The sequence below is a fragment of the Muscardinus avellanarius genome (genome assembly GCF_963383645.1).
Source record: "Muscardinus avellanarius genome assembly, chromosome: 3".
NCBI classification, from domain to species: Eukaryota; Metazoa; Chordata; class Mammalia; order Rodentia; family Gliridae; genus Muscardinus; species Muscardinus avellanarius.
Window position 1 is genome coordinate 56927287 of NC_137788.1, and position 19638 is coordinate 56946924.

At 40.2% G+C, this 19638-nt stretch overlaps 1 protein-coding gene across 2 annotated transcripts in view; it reads left to right on the plus strand.

The window, feature by feature from the left end:
• Positions 1 to 16528, plus strand: part of DNAJC6 (DnaJ heat shock protein family (Hsp40) member C6) — a gene marked incomplete at both ends in the record, with an annotated part of 171792 nt that extends 155264 nt beyond the window's left edge. For both annotated transcript variants that reach the window (XM_080692465.1, XM_080692464.1), the window contains 5 exons: positions 1180 to 1299; positions 7283 to 7546; positions 10297 to 10439; positions 14415 to 14591; positions 16427 to 16528. In XM_080692465.1, the coding sequence (XP_080548591.1) occupies positions 1180 to 1299; positions 7283 to 7546; positions 10297 to 10439; positions 14415 to 14591; positions 16427 to 16528 (806 nt within the window). The remainder of the gene's footprint in view (positions 1 to 1179; positions 1300 to 7282; positions 7547 to 10296; positions 10440 to 14414; positions 14592 to 16426) is intronic.
• Between the last annotated feature and the right edge of the window lie 3110 nt (positions 16529 to 19638).

Sequence of the window (19638 nt, forward strand, 5' to 3'; positions counted from 1 at the left end):
GCGCATGGAAAAAATTATGTCTTTTTAAGGTTGAATCATATTCCATTTGTACAAATATACCATGTATTTTCTTTCATTCGTTGGAAGCCATTTAGGTTGCTTTCACCTCTTGGCTATTGTGAATAATGCTGCAGTGAACATGGGCATGCAGGTATCTCTCTGAGCTCCTGCTTTTAATTCTTCAGCTATATTCTCAGAAGTAGGGTTGCTGGATCATGGGGTAGTTCTACTTTTAAATTTTGAGGATCTTTTATACTGTTTTCTATGGCAGCTATACCATTTTACATTCCTACCAATAGTTGTGTACATGAGTTCTAATTTCTTTACACCCTGACTGTGGACTTGTTAGTTTCTGTTTTTTGATAATGTCAAGTCCTTTGCCTCTTTTAAATTTATTTATTTATTTGGTACTAAGGATAGAACCCAGGGATATTCTTCTGAGATACATCCCCAGACCCATTTTATATTTTATTTTGAAAGAGTCTCACTAAATTGCTGAGGACCTCGCTAAGTTGCTAAAGCCAGCTTTGAACATGTGATCCTCTTGTCTCAGCCTCCTAAGTACTGGGGTTCCATGCATGTGCCACCTCACTCAGCCCTTTGCCTCCTTGTAAATCTTTTATTTGTTACTTATTCAGTTGTAAGAGCTCTTTTTATATTCTGGATATTGACTCCTTATCAGATAGATGGTTGTCAATACTTTCTCCCATTTCGTAGTTGTCTTTTAACTCTATTGACTGTTTCTCTTGCTGCACAGTTTTTAAGTTTGACAGAGTACATTTTACTTTTATTGTGATTTCCATTTTGTAGTATTTCCTTTAAGAAATAAAATGTTTGCTTTCAAAGATGCTAAACAAAGTGGCAGAGCAGAATTCAGCTCCAGGCCTGACTCCACATCCCTCAGGGAGGAACAGAGTCTGTTGACATTAGAGGGCAGCACTGGGAGCCACGGTTTACATGTGTGGTCAGGAAAGAGCTCCTGCCTGTTCTGTGTCTTGTCCTTGCTGTGGGCCCTCATTCACATGCGTCAGAGAACCAGGATCTAGAGACTTCGGACACATTCCCAAACCCTGTCCTAATTCACCTTGGAGACAAATGAGCAGTAGCTCTGAAATTCTGCCTTTTGGAATGCAGCCCTGAACAACGAACTCATTTTCACTGATCTTGTTTCCTTTTCAGGAGGTTTTGGAATGGGAAGCAAGTCAGCTGCCACTAGCCCAACAGGGTCCTCGCACGGCACTCCCACCCATCAGAACAAGCCCCAGACTCTGGATCCTTTTGCTGACCTCGGGACACTAGGTATAAGCTTAGCAGGTGAAGAGATAAATAACAGTTGGGACAAAAAAGGCTCAGATCTAAATTTTGGCCATTACAACAACCTGGTATTGCTTCCTGGGACCCAATATAGTGTATACTTTTATTTTGACAGTTGAGATTGGCTTTTTTTTAATAAAAGGCATCAAATATTGAGTTGGAAATTATCTTTATTGATTCATTTTTTCAGTGCCTGGTTTTGGATTTGTAGCGTGAATGAAGTTATAGCTTCCAGGAACACATGACCCTGTTTTCAAATAAAAAATAAAGAGGGCTGAGATTGTAGTTCAGAGGTAGAATTCCCCTGGGTTAAATCTCCAGTACCAAAACAACAACAATAACAACAACAACAAAACAACCAAAATTATTCTACACAGTCATCTTTTCCCCTACCCTTCTTTATATCTTATTCTAAAATAATAACATCAGGTAAAAGTCTACTGAAATCTCATTCACTGTTCACTTTTACTTATTTATTCATCTAACAAATATTTACTAAGTGCTTATTACATGCTAGCACTGTTTTACTAAAGACCAACCAAACAAAGACAAAACAAAACTTCTGCCTTCCTAAAGCTTAAACCCTAGAAGGGAGAACAAACCACAAATGAACAAATATTTAATGAAATGTCAACTCATAAAATGGTAATGACAGTTAACTTTTATTGAAGGCTTTATTGAGGTAATTTTTTTCATAGTACCTGAGCCAGGTTATGTTTAAGTGTATCATTTTATGTTACACTTAAACATTTTGTGTCATTTTATTTATCTTTCTAATAATCTTTCAAAGTAGGGGCTCATATAGTCTCTACTTTTATAGCTACGGAAACTGGGTAATAAAAGGCTAAGTCACACACCCAAGTCACAGTGTCAACAGCAAGAAGCCTAGCCCCAGAGCTTGCTGCATAGCCTGGTGCTAAGTATTATTAAAACAGAAGCAAGGATATGGCAAAGGTGAAAATAAGGATCAGAGGAGATGGCAACTGATGGATGAGGCAGGGTGTTCTTTTAGATAACAGGTAGTAGCTGGGCGTGGTGGCGCACGCTTTTAATCCTTGCACTTGGGAGGCTGAGACAGGAAGATCGCGCAGGTTCAAAGCCAGCCTCAGCTACTTAGTGAGGCTCTCAGCAACTTAGTGAGACCCTGTTTCCAAATAAAATATAAAATGGGTCTGGGAGTATAGCCCAGAGGTAGAAAGCTTCTGGGTTCCACCCCCAGTACCACCAAAAAAACCCCCAAAAACACAAAAAACAAAAAACAAAAAAAATTAGATAACAGGTAGTTAGGAAAGTTCTCTTGGAAGAGGTGACCTTTACAGGAAGTCCTTTTAAAAAATCCATTTAGGAGCCGGGCATGGTGGTGTACACTTGTAATTTCAGTACTTGGGAGGCTGAGACAAGAGGATTATGGAGGTTCGAAGCCAGACTCAGCTACTTAGTGAGGTTCTCAGCAACCTAGTGAGACCGTGTTTCCAAGTAAAATATAAAGAAATAGGTCTAGGTTTGTAGCCAAGAGGTAGAAGGCCTCTGGGTTCCATTCCTAGTACCACAAAAAATAAAAATAAAAAAATTAAAATCCATTTAGTCTTACATGTAGTTGTCCTGCCTTTTTAGACTCCTTTAATCTGAAAACATTCCTCAGCTTTTCACCATCTTTTATGACATTGATATTTGAGGGGTACAGGCCAGTGGGGAAAGTCTCAGTTTAGGTTTGATCTTAACTTTGGTCACTTGGATAAAGGGATATCAGCCAGATTTCTTTGTTGTGAAGTTACCAGTTTCCCTTTGTAACTGGTAAATAATCTGTGGGAGATATTGTGAGATAATTCCATTTAAGAATATTCTATTTTCCATTTGACTTTTACCAGATGATTTTAGTACTCATTAATGATTCTTGCCTGAAGCAATTATTACTATGATGTTTGAAGATTGTGGTTTTCTAAATTTGTCCTTCTTTCTACATATACTAATTAGTTAGGATTTTATTATAAAAAAGACTTTTTATATGTATCTATCTGTTATCATTATCTGTCTCTATCTTCAGATCAATTTAATAGATACTTTTTTGGCTCAATGGGTTATTCATCCATTGCTGCCACTATTCATTTATTTATTTATTTTGGTACTGGGGATTGACCCCAGGGGCAGTCTACCTCCAAGCTATATCCCCAGCCCTCTTTTATTATTTATTTTGAAACAGGATCTTGCTAAGTTGCTGAAGGTCTCACTAAATCTCACTAAGTTGCTAAGACTGACCTCAAATCTGTTGTCCTCCTGTTAGCCCTCCGAATACTGGGATGATAGGCATGTGCTACATCCCTGACTCATTACTATCATTTTTTAAACTTTATTGTTCTTTTTGTCCTTGATTTGGTTTCGCAAAACCCCCTTTGTTCTGGTTTTTATGTCCTTTTCACTTGATCACATCATTTTTTGAGAGCTTGCTTCATGGAACATGGAAACGTTCCAGGCATGTCTTGAACTTCTTAACCCAGTCCTAGAAGTAGTCATTTCCCAGGGTACCTGTACTCCTTTTTATGTGGCATGGCATTTAGAAACCAAGATCTGTGTACTAAGATGTTCATGGCTTCTGAAGTGCTACTGCTCTGCCATTCAGGAGACAGAAAGGAGATGAATCAAGATGCATTCCACAGTTCTAAAACAAACAATGCCTTGGGTCCTCCCATAGACATGCACATATAATTGGTCTGGGTGTGGCTTGGGTACAGGGAGTTTTACGACCTGGCATATAGCAACTGAATCTAGAAGATATTGAAAAGTTTACAGTTGTTCTGGGACACCAAGGCCAGAGTCTGAGCATAGGGAAGGGCCAGAAGAGGTAGCTTTTAAGTTGATACCCAGGCTAAGGGAAGAGCAGGTTTAAACCCCTACACACACACACACACACACACACACACACACACACACATATGCACACATCTGTGGGAAGAGGGAGGGATAGTGTCCAGTAGGTCAGGACAACTTGGGAAGACTTCAGAACTGGTTTGGATTGCAATCTGAGTGCAAATTTAGAAAGCAATTAGTTTCGCATTTTAGGAGAACTGGATATATTATAGAAAACTAGTAGGAATGGAGCAACGGGGACACGGGAAAGGCCACCTACAAGAGTATGTGATTTAACCTAGTAATGGCAGGAGAAGCACCTGATATCTAATAGAAGAAATCAGTAGCGATTATTAATGGATTAAGAAGGAAATTGAAGGACAGGGTTTTTTTCATCCCTTCCAGCCTTACTGGGAGGTCCTAGCTACTCTGGAGCAGAAACAGCTTTGGAGTGCGTGGAGCCTGGAGTGGAAGGAAGCTCACTCCAGCTCATGCCAGCATTGGTTTTTCACCCTTAGGCACGAACTTCTTCATTCAATGGGTGGTTTTGATTACCTGCTCCCTGCCAAGCATTCAGGATATAATAGAGAATCAAAGCAGGTAGCATTCCTGCTCATTGGAGCTTACAATAGAGTGAGAGAGAAAAACCTTAATCAAAAAATACCCACTATGGTAGGCACTATATGAGGTGGGATATTCATTAAAAAAAAAAAAAAAAAGCAAAGCTCCCCAGGTAGTCCCAATGCACAGTGAAGGTTGCAAACCACTGCTTTAGGTTTTAATGAGGAGAGTAGGGGCCTCTGGGCTTAGCTTCTGCTTTGTATTTTTGACAGTCTGCTGCTTGACAATTAGAATTGCTGAGCCTAGGTAGGAATATTCTGGAAGGCTAGACATCAGAGGGTCATGCAGCGTTGAGGCCCCTTGAGAGCCGGCCCACGTCTGCCATGTCACACTGTCTGCAGCCTGGCATAGGGAAGATACTCGATTGATAGTATTTCAGAAAAGAATAAGTGAAACTGTGGTGGGAATATAGGTTTTTTTTTTTTGCTTTAGTTTTTAAAGTTTTTCCATATTTATCAAAATTTAAAGTCATGAGCAGATATATTTAAACTATAGGAGGTATCCTTAAAATATAAAAATGAAGCCCCATCCTTAGATGCATGTGATGTGCTATGGCAGGAGGAGGGCTTCAAGGTGTTACAGAATGATGGGCTGTGCCACACTTGGGCACAAGCCCCGCCGTTTGTATTGAGCCCTGTGGTATACCAGGTGTGGGCTTGGCATATAAGCATGCCTTGTTTTATAACATAATGCTTCTTAGTTCATTTAATTCCGGGGTTGTAAAGCACTTTCATATTCTTGTATCTTTATACAATATCTGGGATGTAGACATAGTTTTAACTTCACAGAAGAGGAAACTGAGGCTCCAAAGTGTGAAACTTTTCACTCAGCTTTAGAAGAGCGAGGGTTTTCTGTATCGTGTTGTGTACATATTTACGGTGCACACCGCGGGATGTCCAATAGATACTGGTGAGCTAACGAATGCATGCAGGAATGGTGAATGAGTGATAGAGCTGGACAGAAACCCAGCGTGACTCCAGTACCAGTGGGGAAGGAAGAAGAGTCCTTGGATCAGAACAAAGGGGACATGTCTGTAGAAAGAAGAGACAGTAAGGGATGAGTGGTGGTGAAGGCTCAGAGCCTTGGGGGTAGTGGTAGGCGTTCTGAGTGCAGAAGACGAGGTAGGATGCTCAGGATCAGGTTCACCTCCATTAACTAGCTATGTGACCACGAGCCTTCATTTCTGAGCCTTGGCTTCTACCTCTTTAAAGTAGGATCAGAATTAATACTAACTTCTACTACTCTCTTTTCTATTGTTACTTATTATTTATACCTATTTCCTTATTTATTTCTCTTAATTATATTTCCCTCCTATTCTGATCCTGGGACTCCTCTTATCTTCCCGACTGAGAATGTTGTATCGTGTACTTGGACTTGTAGTCACCCTGTGTTTGGGCCCAGCCCTATCATTCATTCCCTCCTCCTCCTCCTCCTCCTCCTCCTCCTCCTCCTCCTCCTCCTCCTCCTTCTTCTTCTTCTTCTTCTTCTTCTTTTTGTGTGGTACTAGGTGTGGAACCCAGAGGCTTTTCTACCTCTGGGCTATACTCCCAGACCTATTTTTATACTTTATTTGGAAACAGGGTCTCACTAAGTTGCTGAGAGCCTCACTAAGTAGCTGAGGCTGGCTTCAAACCTGTGCGATCCTCCTGTCTCAGCCTCCCAAGCACTGAGATTACAAGCGTGCGCCACCACGCCCGGCTTCCCTGCTTATTCTTGCATACATTGTTTATTCATTCATTCACCAGTATTGTTGAACATCTGCTATGTGCCAGACACCATGCTGGGCACTTGTGTAGGCCAAAGGTGGTAATGTATATAATCAAATATAATAAACTCACTATACATTTTAATTGTATATCTGTTTTAGCATGGAAGGGTCCTTGGAGATCACTACAGGTCAGCTTCTCTTTTCATCTCTTTAAACACAAGCTCTCCTGCAATGAAATGCAAGCAGTGTGAAATTGAAACCTAATTGCACAATTTTAAAACATCTTTATTTACTCCTGGGTGCTACACATACCTGTGATTACAAGAAACAATAATTCTGACCCATGAAGTTTGAGTAGCACCTTGATGTGTGAACTTTGTTTTATACCCTGTCCTTATAATTTGGTAGTTTTTACTCTAGCAAAGAAAAAAATCTGCTTAGAAGCTTGGAGGCAGGGGAAGGAAAAGCCAAGGCTCTTCTGTCTTTGAGTCAAAGATCTCAACTCAAGTCCCAGCTCTGCCACATGCTGCTGTGTGACTTTGACAAAATCACTTACCAACTCTGAGGTGCAGTTTGTTCATTTGAAGATAGAAGAATATGTCCCTAAAAATGTCATTGTGGGGATTAAGGATATAACAGATAATGCCTGCAGTTTCTTTCCCTATTAGGAGTGTTAATTATGTCATCAGTCAAGGCAATTTCCACTCAAGTCATTGCAAATAATATCTTGAGATGCAAGAATTAGAAGCTACTCAAAATAGCCTTACCTTCTTTCTCCTTTTATTTTACTTGTAGGTAGTTCTTCATTTGCCAGCAAACCCACCACTCCAACCGGGCTAGGTGGAGGATTTCCACCTCTCAGCTCACCACAGAAGGCGTCTCCCCAGCCCATGGGTGGAGGATGGCAGCAGGGAGGTGGCTACGGTTGGCAGCAGGCACAGTCCAAGCCACAGCCCAGCATGCCCCACTCCTCCCCCCAGAACCGCCCCAACTACAACGTGAGCTTCTCGGCCATGCCTGGGGCCCAGGGCGAACGTGGGAAAGGATCAGGTAATTTGGATAAAGATGTTGGCACCAGGCTCAGCTGCTAGGTGGCCTGTTGTCATAGATTTGTATATAAAGGGGACAAAAACTAATCCTAGTAGTTTCCAAGGCAGTCTTACACCTGTAGATACACCGTGTGATCTGCATTCCCCCATGCTGTACCCGGAGCACCCTGGGTCTATCACTTGGTGATGGCTGTCTCACTTGCCTGCCTCTCTCTAGACTGTAATGAGAAGGCTAGCAAGGGCTGTGTCTTATTTGTCATGGCATTATTAGAACATAGCTAATGCTTCGCATAATTGACACTGATCCAAAGTTGAGTGGTGTGGTGGTGCACACTTGTAATCCCTGTACTTGAGAGGCTGAGACAGGAGGATTGCAGGCTTGTATACAACCTCAGCTACTTTAGTGAGGCCCTCTGGAACTTGGTGAGATCTTGCTTCAAAATAAAGAATTAAAAATAGGGCTTGGGATTTAGCTTGGGGGGTAGAATGTCCCTGGCTTCAACCCCTAGTTCCACAAAAAAAAAAAAAAAGAAAGGTGTGTAGATGTGAGAGGAGGGGTGGATCTTAAAGCTGTTAATCCTTTGGAAGAGGGACTAGAAGGCTGGGAATCTTTTTTTTTTTTTTTTTTTTTTTTTTTTTTTTTTTTACGTGGGTCTGGGGATGGAACCCAGGGGGCATTCGACCTCCGAGCTACACCCCCTGCCCTATATTTTATTCTTTATTTTGAAACAGGGTCTCAATAAGTTGTGGAGGACCTCACTAAGTAGCTGAGGCTGTCTGCAAACTGTGATCCTCCAGTCTCAGCCTCCCAAATGCTGGGAATATAAGCATGTGCCACCATGCCCCGCTTAAGGCTGGGGATCTTTTAAGAACTGTTTTTAGTTTTCTTTTGGATCCTAGTGAGAGTACTGCACAGGTCATGGGCATTTGGTCTCTCTTGTGCTCTGGTTGGTGGATTCCTGAGATCTGTGGCACCTGGGATGGCGCCAGCACTTGAGGCTGGAGGATCTCGCAATGGGATTCTTGACAATAAGTAAAACATGAGGCATAGTAGGGATGGTTAGATTTTTTTTTTGTGTGTGTGTGGTACTCAGGGTGGACCCCAGGGTCATTCTACCTCTGAGCTACACTCCCAGGCCTATTTTTTTATTTTTTATTTTGAAACAGTGTCTCGCTGAGTTACAAACAGCCTCACTAAGTAGCTGAGGCTGTCCATGAGCCATGAAACTCCTGTCTCAGCCTCCCAAATGCTGGGATTATAAGCATGTGCCACCACGCCTGGCTGGGATGGTTAGATTTGAGTTTGTCAGAAGGCCCATGCTGATCCACTTTCCAGTTCAGCTAATGTGCTTGTACCCTGTGATGAGGTCCAGAGGAACCTGATGAGGGAGCAGGCCTTTCTCAATGGAACATGGAGAAGGCAATTCTTCTCTTCACAGTGGCAGGAGCTGCCATTTGTTGAGTATTTACTACACTTCAGGTGTTATCCTGGGTATTTCTCATGTAGTGCTTCATATAATCTCCAAAACCAACACCCTGCTGTAGATGAGAAATCTGTGATGCAGACCTATAAAATCATCTCTTAAGCCCATACAACTTGTAAATGACAGAGCCAGGACTTGCATCCCGACAGTCAGGCTCTTGATCTCTTAATTGCCATGCTCTACTGACTGTGACATGGGGCTTTTCACACTGATGTGATAGGAATGTGTGTGCTGGGAAGACATCGCATTACAATTGTTCTTTGGTTATCAGGGGAATTCCTTGGACAATTCCAGAGTCATGTGGCTTCTCCTTGCATTTTTATTTTGAGTAGGCATGGGGTGAGTGTCTCGGATCATCTTCATTGTAGAAAATATTGAGAATATGGCAATAAACAAAAAAGTCCCTGCTTTTGGAATACTTACAGGAATACTTACATTTTAGTGTGTGCAGGTACAAGTATGGGTCCAGAGTGTCTCAAAATCTAGAGATGGCAAGTGGATTTGATTTCAACTAAGAAACTGACTTTGCTTGATTGGAATTGACTGCATGGACTCTTGTGTTTTAGTTCTGTTTTTTTTTTTAATTTAGCAACCATTTAGCTAGGCATCACTCTAAGCACTGAAGGAAGATATCAACTTATTCATTCTCTGAACAGCCCTATGAGACAAGTAATATTGTTAATGCTATCCCCATTTACAGATGAGGAGACTGAGGCATGGAAACCATAAATAGATTGCCTGAATTCACATTGCTAGTGAGTGACAGAGGTGGAATTCAGAGCTGGGGAGCCTGGCTCAAGAGTCCTTGCCCTTTGCCACCATGCTGGACTGAGTCTCCAAACACAGATGGCGAAGCCACACCAGACTAGCAGGAGGAAGGAGCACTATGATAGGCTCAATCTGTCTGCTGGGTGTGGACAGGGAAGTGATTGCTTGCATGGATTTCAAGTACCAGAACCTTTACTCCCATCACTGATATTAATTAGTTCTGACAGAAGGAAATCACTAATATCTCCATCTACAAAGAGGGCCCTGTGGAGTGGAATTGGACTTAATTTAAGGCTCCAGACTCCAGTTGTGGCCTTGCCATGCTCATGTGGTGGACAAGTCTCTTAAAGTTCTTCATACTTCAAATTCCTTGTCTGTAAAATGGGGATGTGATCTTGGAGATTAATGCCATAATAACACTTTAAAGACTCCAAGTCCCATGAGATAATTATGGGATATTCTATTTAAGAAGGAAAAACTGTAATTATTTTCAAAAATTATTTTGCAGAAGGGAAGCAAAAAGCAGCTGACTTTGAAGACCTACTTTCTAGTCAAGGCTTCAATGCTCATAAAGACAAAAAGGGACCTCGAACAATAGCTGAGATGAGAAAGGAGGAAATGGCTAAGGAAATGGACCCTGAAAAATTAAAGGTGAGTGAGCCTCCGACTTCGTGTGGTCATCCTATGGGATGCAGTCACATGTGTGGAGCCATCAGTGTGAGAGTAACCTATTGTCGAATCACTTCGCAATACCATCACCTTGGGAGGCAGGATTCCAACATGTGAATTTGGGGTGGGACAGAGACATTCAACCACAGCACTGCTGGAAGGCACTGTGTTCTGGCAACTACCCTATTTCTGTTTGTCCCTAAAGCTGTGGTTTAAGTACAGCCATGCCTTTTTTTAAACTTTATTTTTTTTTTTATTGGTGCATTGTAGTTGTACATTTTAATGGAGTACAAGAGGCATACAGGCACATGTCACTCATTTAGCCCTTCCCCAGTTCCCACCCCTTTCCTTCCCCCTCCCTCTTTCTCATGTTTGGCTTAGTGATTGGCTTTGATATGTTTGTGAATGTACATCATGTACATTAGGGAATTTATCTCTTCTCCCCATCCCCCTCAGTTAGGTTGCTTTATTATTTGCCTTAAAAGTTCCTCTTATGACCCTTTTACTCCCTAGCATCTGTATATTAGGGAGAACATCCAGTTTTTCACTTTTTGTGATTGACTAATCTCACTTAGCATAATGTTCTCCAGTTCCATCCATTTCCCTGTAAATGACATAATTTTATTCTTCTTTATAGCTGAGTAAAATTAAAATTTTGCCAACTATTCCCTCGACAGAGGACTAATATCTGGAATATACAAAAAACTCAAGAAACTCACCACTAAGAAAACAACCCAATCAAAAAATGGGCATGTGAACTAAATAGACACTTCACAAAAGAAGAAACTCAAATGGCCAATAAATGTATGAAAAATTGCTCAAGATCATTAGCAATCAGAGATGTGCAAATCAGATTTTACCTAGCTCCAACTAGAATGGCAATCATTCAAAACACAAATAACAACAAATGCTGGGGAGGATGTGAAGAAGTGGTCACTCTAATACATTGTTGGCAGGATTGCAAATTAGTGCAACCATTTTGGAAAACAGTGTGGAGGATCCTCAGAATAATGAGAATGAACCTACCATATGATCCAGCAATACCACTTTTGGGTATCTACCCAAAATAATGGAAAACAAATTCCCAAACTAATGTATGTGTATCTGTGTTCATAGCTGCACAATTCACATTGCCAGCCTATGGAACCAGCCAAAATATCCATCAACAGATGAATGGATTACAAGCCATACTTTTTTTTTTCTCTCTCTCTCTCTCTCAGTACTGGGGATGACATTCAGGGGCATTCTACCTCCAAGCTACACCCCCAGCTCTACTTTTTAAAAAATTTTTTACTTTGAAACAGGGTCTCGCTGAGTTGCAAAGGACCTCACTTAGTAGCTGAGGCTGGCCGTGAACTGCAATCCTCCTGTCTCAGCCTCCTGAATGCTGGGATTACAATCATGTGCCACCACACCTGGCTCAGCCATGCCTTTTAATAGTAGCTTTGGAAAGGGTTGCACATGCTGCTTAAGTTCTTTGACAAACTAACTTTTAGTTCAAAGTTTGGTAATACAGATTTCCTTTGTTTACCTGTTCAGATAAGTGGTACTCTTTAAGATAGATTTTTATTATTCAGATGGCATCCAGATTCTAAAGATAGATCATTAGAATTTGGCAGGTAGAAGAATGCATTATTTATGTTTTCTCTTTCTGCCTTGAGAGATTTTTATTCGAGGTCTTGAAGGCTGAAGGGAGCTGGAGTCTGGCCTCTCCTTTGACTCGCTCCACCTTAAAGCCAGAACAGTTCTACTTTTGTCTGTTTTTGATTTGGAAAGTCTGGGTAAGATTCAACCTGGGGAAAAAGAGAACTTTTCTTTGTGTGTTTCTCTCTGAGCTGTGTGCATGTGTGTATCTGCCACTCTGAACCCACTATGAGACATAATTACACTGTGCCAATAAGAAAAGAACTTTTCTGCATTTTAAAAATTTGCAAATCAGGGATTCTAACTTTGTTACTTTTTGGTGAGGAAGGGAACTTTACTTCATAGTCAAGGATATTGTGTGGACAGGGAGACAAAGACTCGCTTGGAGACAGAAGGTATGGTTGTGTTGTGAATGATGTGAGGGTCTGGAAGAGTTTGTAGAGATTAAGAGAACTGGAATGCTCTTTACAGTTAAATTCCTACATAGTACCAAACATGCAGACAGTAAAATCAACTGAAAGAGCAGGGTCTAATCTGTCTTTGTCTTAAAGTGCCTTTAAAACCAGGGTTTTCACAGTGAATCAATCTTATGTTTTGAAAACATATGCTACTGAGCTGGGCATGGTGGCGCACGCTTGTAATCCCCGCACTTGGGAGGCTGAGACAGGAGGATCTCACGGATTCGAAGCCAGTCTCAGCTACTTAGTGAGGCTTTCAACAACTTAGTGAGACCCTGTTTCAAAACAAAATATAAAAAAGGTCTGGGAGTATAGCCCGGAGGTAGAAAGCCTCTGGGTTCCACCCCCAGTACCACCAAACCAAACAACAACAACAACAACAACAAAAAACCCCCAAAACAAACAAAAAATATGCCACTATTATTTTCCATCCTTTCCTGACAGATTTAAATATTACTTATATATGTACAGATCCTTTAATATCTCTTTGAGCGCAATGTGGGAGCCTTTATTTGCATTTTCTTCTCATGTCAGGTAACATCCCAGAGGGTTAAGATTCCTTTTGAAAACTTTTCACTCCATCTATAACCTTTGTTCATTAGGCAAACTCTGACAATTTTTAATAAACAAAATATGTTTATTTTTATAAAACCATATTTGAGCTGGGTGTAGCAGCACATGCATATAATCCCAGAACTTGAGAGGCTAAGACAGGAGGAGCGCAGGTTTGAGACCAGCTTCGGCAACTTAGCAAGACTCTCGACAACCTAGCAAGATTCTGTCTCAAAATAAAAAATAAAAATGGTTGGGGGGTATAGGTTGGAGGTAGAATGCCCCTGAGTTCAACCTCCCAATACCACAAAACAAAACAAAACCCATGTTTGTTGTTTGATTTGTACAGGGTATTTTATTGTTTGGGAGAGTAACCACCATTAACCATGACAAAACTATTCGATAGCATACACTCACTAAATTTAGGGTAAGGGTTAGGTGCTAAATGCTGTTATATTTATTTGTGTGATTTCTTACACTTAATCACTTCAATTATTCCAACCACAAAGATTCATAATTGAACCAATTCATTTAACTAGCCTTTTGAGCTCTACTCTGTGCTGGGTATATGATTTAGCTCCTGATAGAGCGATAAGTTTAGAAATGCCAACTTTTCTCAAAAAGCTCTGCCTAACAGCAGGGAAAGATAAAGACACAATTACATATCATGATAGGGACATGTTTAAAGTACAGTAGGCTGCTGGGTGATTACACTTGTAGTTCCAGCATTTAGGAGCCTGAGACAGGAGGATCGTGGTTCAAGGATAGCCTCTTAGGGGTTCAAGGACAGCTACTTAGTGGGGCTCTTTGAAACTCAGTGAGACCCTGTTTCAAAATAAAGAATAAAAAAAATAGGGCTGGGGGTGTAGCTCAGAGGTAGAATGTCCCTGGGTTGGGTTCTATCCATACCAGGAAAAAAAAAAAAAAAAAGTACAGCAGCCTAGACCTAGACAAAGTTTGGCCTTTTGGAAAGGAGTATTTATTTCATTCAGGGAACAAAACTGATTCAAATGTGAAATGTCCTTTATACTTTAGAAGTGTTTAACTAACAGTGGAGGACCAAAGAGGAAGGAATTAAAAAGTGAACTGTGTGACACTCCTGAGTAGGCTTTTGAAGGATGCTGATGACTGGAGAGACAGGGCAGGCGCTGGAGGTGGAAGCTGGAAGCATCCCAGGCAGCTTGCAGCATGCAGGTTACCCTAAATGTTGGATGTCATGGACCAGGCCAGGTTTCCAGAGTCCTGGTGGAGACTGTCTGGATTAGAAAGCCTTTACATTTCTTGACCCCCTTTGCATTTACAGATTCTGGAATGGATAGAAGGTAAAGAGAGAAATATCAGAGCCCTTCTTTCCACGATGCACACTGTGCTGTGGGCTGGGGAAACCAAGTGGAAACCGGTGGGCATGGCAGACCTGGTGACGCCGGAGCAGGTGAAGAAGGTGTACCGGAAGGCTGTGCTTGTGGTGCACCCAGATAAAGTGAGTGTGACCTGCCCTGCCGCAGCGCTTCTCTGTGCCTTGTTTCATTATTTTATAAATGTGTATCAAGCGTCATACTTTCAATTTTCTGGTTGATTAAACCATTATTTAATTAAGCTAAGTTGGTGAGTTAAAATCAGGTATTTAAACAAACTTCATGAAATGAGCCCCCCCCCCAAAAAAAAAGGAGAAAGAAAGTACATCACAATATGTCTTTCAAATAATGGAAGAGTGACTCTACTCAGAAGCGAGTGGAAACACTCACCAGTGACTTATTTTTAGGGCATAGATGTCATGATCCATGAGAGTAAGATAAGACTGAGCGTTAGACAAGGGAAAACTTTTTTGGGGGGTAGATATTAGTATTACACTTAGCCAAGACTGTAGTGAAAAAGTTTTAGAATGTAGTTAGCAAAATTGATGACATTCAGCAAGATTAAAAAATTGGAACCAAGCTGGGTGTGGTGGCACACGCTTGTAATCCCAATAATTGGGAGGCTGAGACAGGAAAATAGCGGTTCACTGACAGCCTCAGCTACTTAGTGAGGCCCTCTGCAACTTAGTGAGACCCTGTTTCAAAGTAAAGAATAAAAAATAGGACTGGGGGTGTAGCTCGGAGGTAGAATGCCCTGGGTTCACCAGTACTGAAAAAAAAAAAAAAAGGAACTAAAGCCATCCTTATTTTGAGTCTGTCAGTTTATATTTTCATTGATTTGTTTATTCACATAGGTGAAATTATCCTAATTCACAGAAACATCCCAGACAGAAGGGTGCCATCCTGCTGTTGTATGAGCTATACTCCTTATCTGACATGAACTTACAATGAATGCATCTCTTGGGAACACAGGCTGGAATCCCATGTATTTGATTTTCATCTTGCCACACTTTTTATGACTACTTTGAATAGAATAATTAATTAAAAACAACCTGAATAATTGGGCTTTGATCAATTGAAAGAGAAACAGAGGCCCAGAAACATCCATGCAATCTATGTCTCTGTTATGAGTCTCAAAGAACTTAAAAAATGAGCGTTTAAAAATACAATCAGAGCTGGCTGTGGTGGTGCACATTTGTAATCCCATCATTTGGGAGGCTGAGACAGGAGGATCGGGTTTGTGGACAGCCACAGATACTTAGTGAGGCCCTTTGCAATTCACTGAGACCGTGTTTCAAAATAAGGAATATAAAAATAGGGCTAGAGGTGTTGCTCGGAGGCAGAATGCCTCTGGGTTCCATCCCCAGTAACGCAAAAAAACAACAACAACAACAAAAAACAATCAGTTGGAGACAGGTTCTCATTAAGCTTTGTGTAAGTACTTCTCGAGAATACAAATGCATCTTTTGCTGCCCAATAAACTCTCTGTTTCCTACTTACTGATGGAGTACTACTTCTACTTTTATATGAATATTAGGACATTATGGGGAAGTAATAGTAATACAATCACATAGGTTAGGCTGTAAAAAGAGTAGCTTAAAAACAAAAGCATTTCAAGGCCAAGTGTGGTGGTACACACTTCTAATCCCAGTACTTGGGAGGCTGAGACAGGAGGATCACACAGGTTCAAAGCGAGTCTCAGCTACTTAGTGAGGCTCTCAACAACTTAATGAGACTCTGTTTCCAAATAAAATATAAAACTAGGTCTGGGAGTATAGCCTGGAGGTAGAAAGCCCCTGGGTTCCATCCCCAGTACGACACACACACACACACACACACACACTCCACAGCATTTCAATTACTTAGAACTCATATTAGCATTTAAATTAATTTGAATTGAATGTAAGTATAGTTTTGGCCTCTGGTATCTAATATGTGCTTTTGTTTCTTTTTTCTGTAGGCTACTGGGCAACCCTATGAACAATATGCAAAGATGATTTTCATGGAGCTAAATGATGCCTGGTCTGAATTTGAAAACCAAGGCCAAAAGCCCTTGTATTAATTTGTGAGCTTTTCTATTTGGGCTGCAGACCTGTGCTAATAATGCTTAGTGTGTATCACAATTCTGAGATTTTCACAGATGAACCAAAAACTCCAGTAACGTATTTCTATTACTAAACTGTTAAATTACTTGTGAATTAATTTCTTATAAGGAATGTGAACGTTTGGTTTCTCCAAGTCCCCACCATAAAAGATCCAAAGCATGAGAAGAACTTTTAGTGAGATGACCTGACAGAGATACAACATTCCAGCCGCCTTTGGGGAGCCTATGCAGCGTTTTGCCTGGGGGAAATGGAAAATTGGGGCCACCAAAGGTGAAGGCATGACATCCATCTCATTGTCCGAGAGATTAATGAATGAAGTTATGATAATAGGATGACCTGATGTTTTAAAGAATGGTTTTTAGTTTTTCTTGGAAGGATATGCTTTGAGCCATGGCTTCTTTATACAGCCTCTAGGAACAAAACCAAGTAATTTTTTTAATGGAAAATTACCATGGCTTTTAGCATAACACTGCATATGTCTTTTGGTCAAGAGCACTAACAGATATAAAAGAAGTTGGATTATGGAAAGTGATTTTGCTCCAATCTAGTGATTGCCACCAACTCTTCCTGGATAAGCTAAAAACTAGTGCATTAAGTGTTGGCTAAAGAAAATAGGGACTCTGAAGCTGTAGAAATCTTTACTCCTGGACAGGATATTGGGCTGCTGTCTTCCTTTCCCTTTAGGAAACTGTAGTTGATTAAAGAAAAAGTCTTAATACTATAACAACTCTGAACGTGATTTGATAAAGACACTTCTAATTTTTCCATAAAGCTTAAATGCTTTTCCTTTGCTTAGCCTAGAAAACATTCTTAGCAGGAAACAGGTTGTAAAGCTGTTTGGCCTGTTCACAATTTGTCAGGAACAACAGCAAGAAGGGACTTGGTGTTCTCTAGGTGTGTGAGTGGTGGTAAGAGCATAGAAGACAACACTGAATACTGTTCAGTAGAAGGGGACAGTTGCAGCGACCCCTGTGCTCAGCTCAGACCACAGTGGGTAGCCTGTCAGTATTTGCTTTGAAGAACCAGGTTCCCTACTCCCATGGTGAATTTGGAACCGTTGGATTATTTTAGTGGGGTTTGTTCTTTTAAAAGTTGTTGGAAGTCCACAGGAACATTCACACAGTAACCTTTGTGACAACAAAGAAGAATGAAACTTTCCCAGACCTAAAACTGGTTGGATTCCAGTTTGGTGTCTCAGCAGGTTCTTGTTTTACCGAGTAAACAGTTTGTTGCTCTGTGACTTTATTAGATCTCTTGGTGGGCACATACCCAGTGCAAATGGGCAAAACGATTTTCATGCTGGTCTTAAAAGGTTCATGCTTAATTATTGTGCAAAGCTTTCAAAAGTTATTTTTAAAAGACAATCATTTTTCTTTTGTTTTTTGTTTTAATTTTGTTGTGGCAAACTGTACCAGAAAAGCAGCATGTCAGAAATACTTTAGTTTCTATATAGATCTCTTTTTCTTTGTTTTGGTTATAAAAGTTCATTTATTTATTTTACTTTTACTGACAATGTGAAACTCGCAGAAGATGTTTTCTTTTTCAATATAAAGCTGTAAACTGTTCAAAGTAACCATAACAAACTAGTTATTTATTAACATATTATAAAATAATGTTTGATCCAGTATGTGCTTGTCTTATTTAAAATTGGAATGTGAGACATGTTGCTGTGACTGTTTTTTCTTTTCTCATTCATATTTGTAGATATTGTGTGAACTAGAGTATATAATGATAATATTTAAAAGGCTACTATGTGGATGTCACGTACATTTTGAAATGATAGAACTATATTAGCTTTGTATCATGTTTGGGTAACTCATTAATGATCACAGTTTAAAACATCATTAACCACTATGTAATTAGCAATGAGAAAAAATCTTAAATTTGGGGGTTTCCCCATCTTTTCAGGTTATATTATAATTCTGGATCCCTATTTATCTCAAAACTCTTAACATATGCAGACCAACAGGCTTTCTGCATACCTTTTAAACATCTGGTTGTGACCAAGCTTGTTGTTGATCAGATTCACTGTTCCATTCATATTTATTGTAATATATTTTTTGTTTTGTAAATATGTTATACATGAAAAAATGTGATTGGTCTAAAATATTTGTAATGTATATTAAATGGCTCAAAAATATTTTTAGAAACTTAATGTTATTTTTGCACTTGTAGGAATACAATGACAAACTTGAATTACACTTTCAGATGTGATTCACTTCTAAGGAAAGTTCTGGGGAAATAACATGAAAGGCACCAAAGTATAATCTAATAGTCTCTCTCCCCTCTCCCCTCTCCCCCCTTCTCTCTCTCTCTATCTCTCTCTCTCTCTCTCTCTCTCACACACACACACACACACACACACACACACACATACACACACACGCAACATGAATATTTTGTTTAAAAAAATCAGTATAGAAATTTTGGTCCTCTAGAATACTAATGGATTTTCAAGAGTGTATTTGTGTGCTGAAGCACAAGAAAGGATCCTGGGAGTTTGGGACTTTATCACAGGAACAGTCTCAAGATATTTTAATTCTTTAAGGACAGAGGCAGTAATGTTCATTTACAAATAGATGTTGCAAATTCACAGCGTTTGAACCATTGCTGCACTGTCTGCACGGGGAGAATGCTCAAATGGGGCCCCAATACCCTTTGAAGAAACACCACTGTGTGGGTTATGACCACAAAAGTTGAACTCCTGAAACCACAGCAACAGGTTCATTTCTGCTAGAAACACTGATCAGGGACTTTAGGTTAAAAAAGAAAAAAGAGGTTTGGATTGTTCTAAAGATAAACCATAGTGTTTGGACACAGTGGTATATGTTGCTTTGAAACTAAAAGATTGAGAATGACTCTTAATTTTTCGACTTATAGACTGTTATAAAACACTTATAGACTTACATTGGGCAAGTTTATCACTTTTAAAATAGAATCCTAACAACCCTGCATTGGAAAAATATCCAGGACTGTGTATGTAAATATTTACCAAGTGGGTGGGTACTCACTAAATAGTAACTATTGATCCTATTGACTGATAATAAACAAGACAAAGGGTATTGCC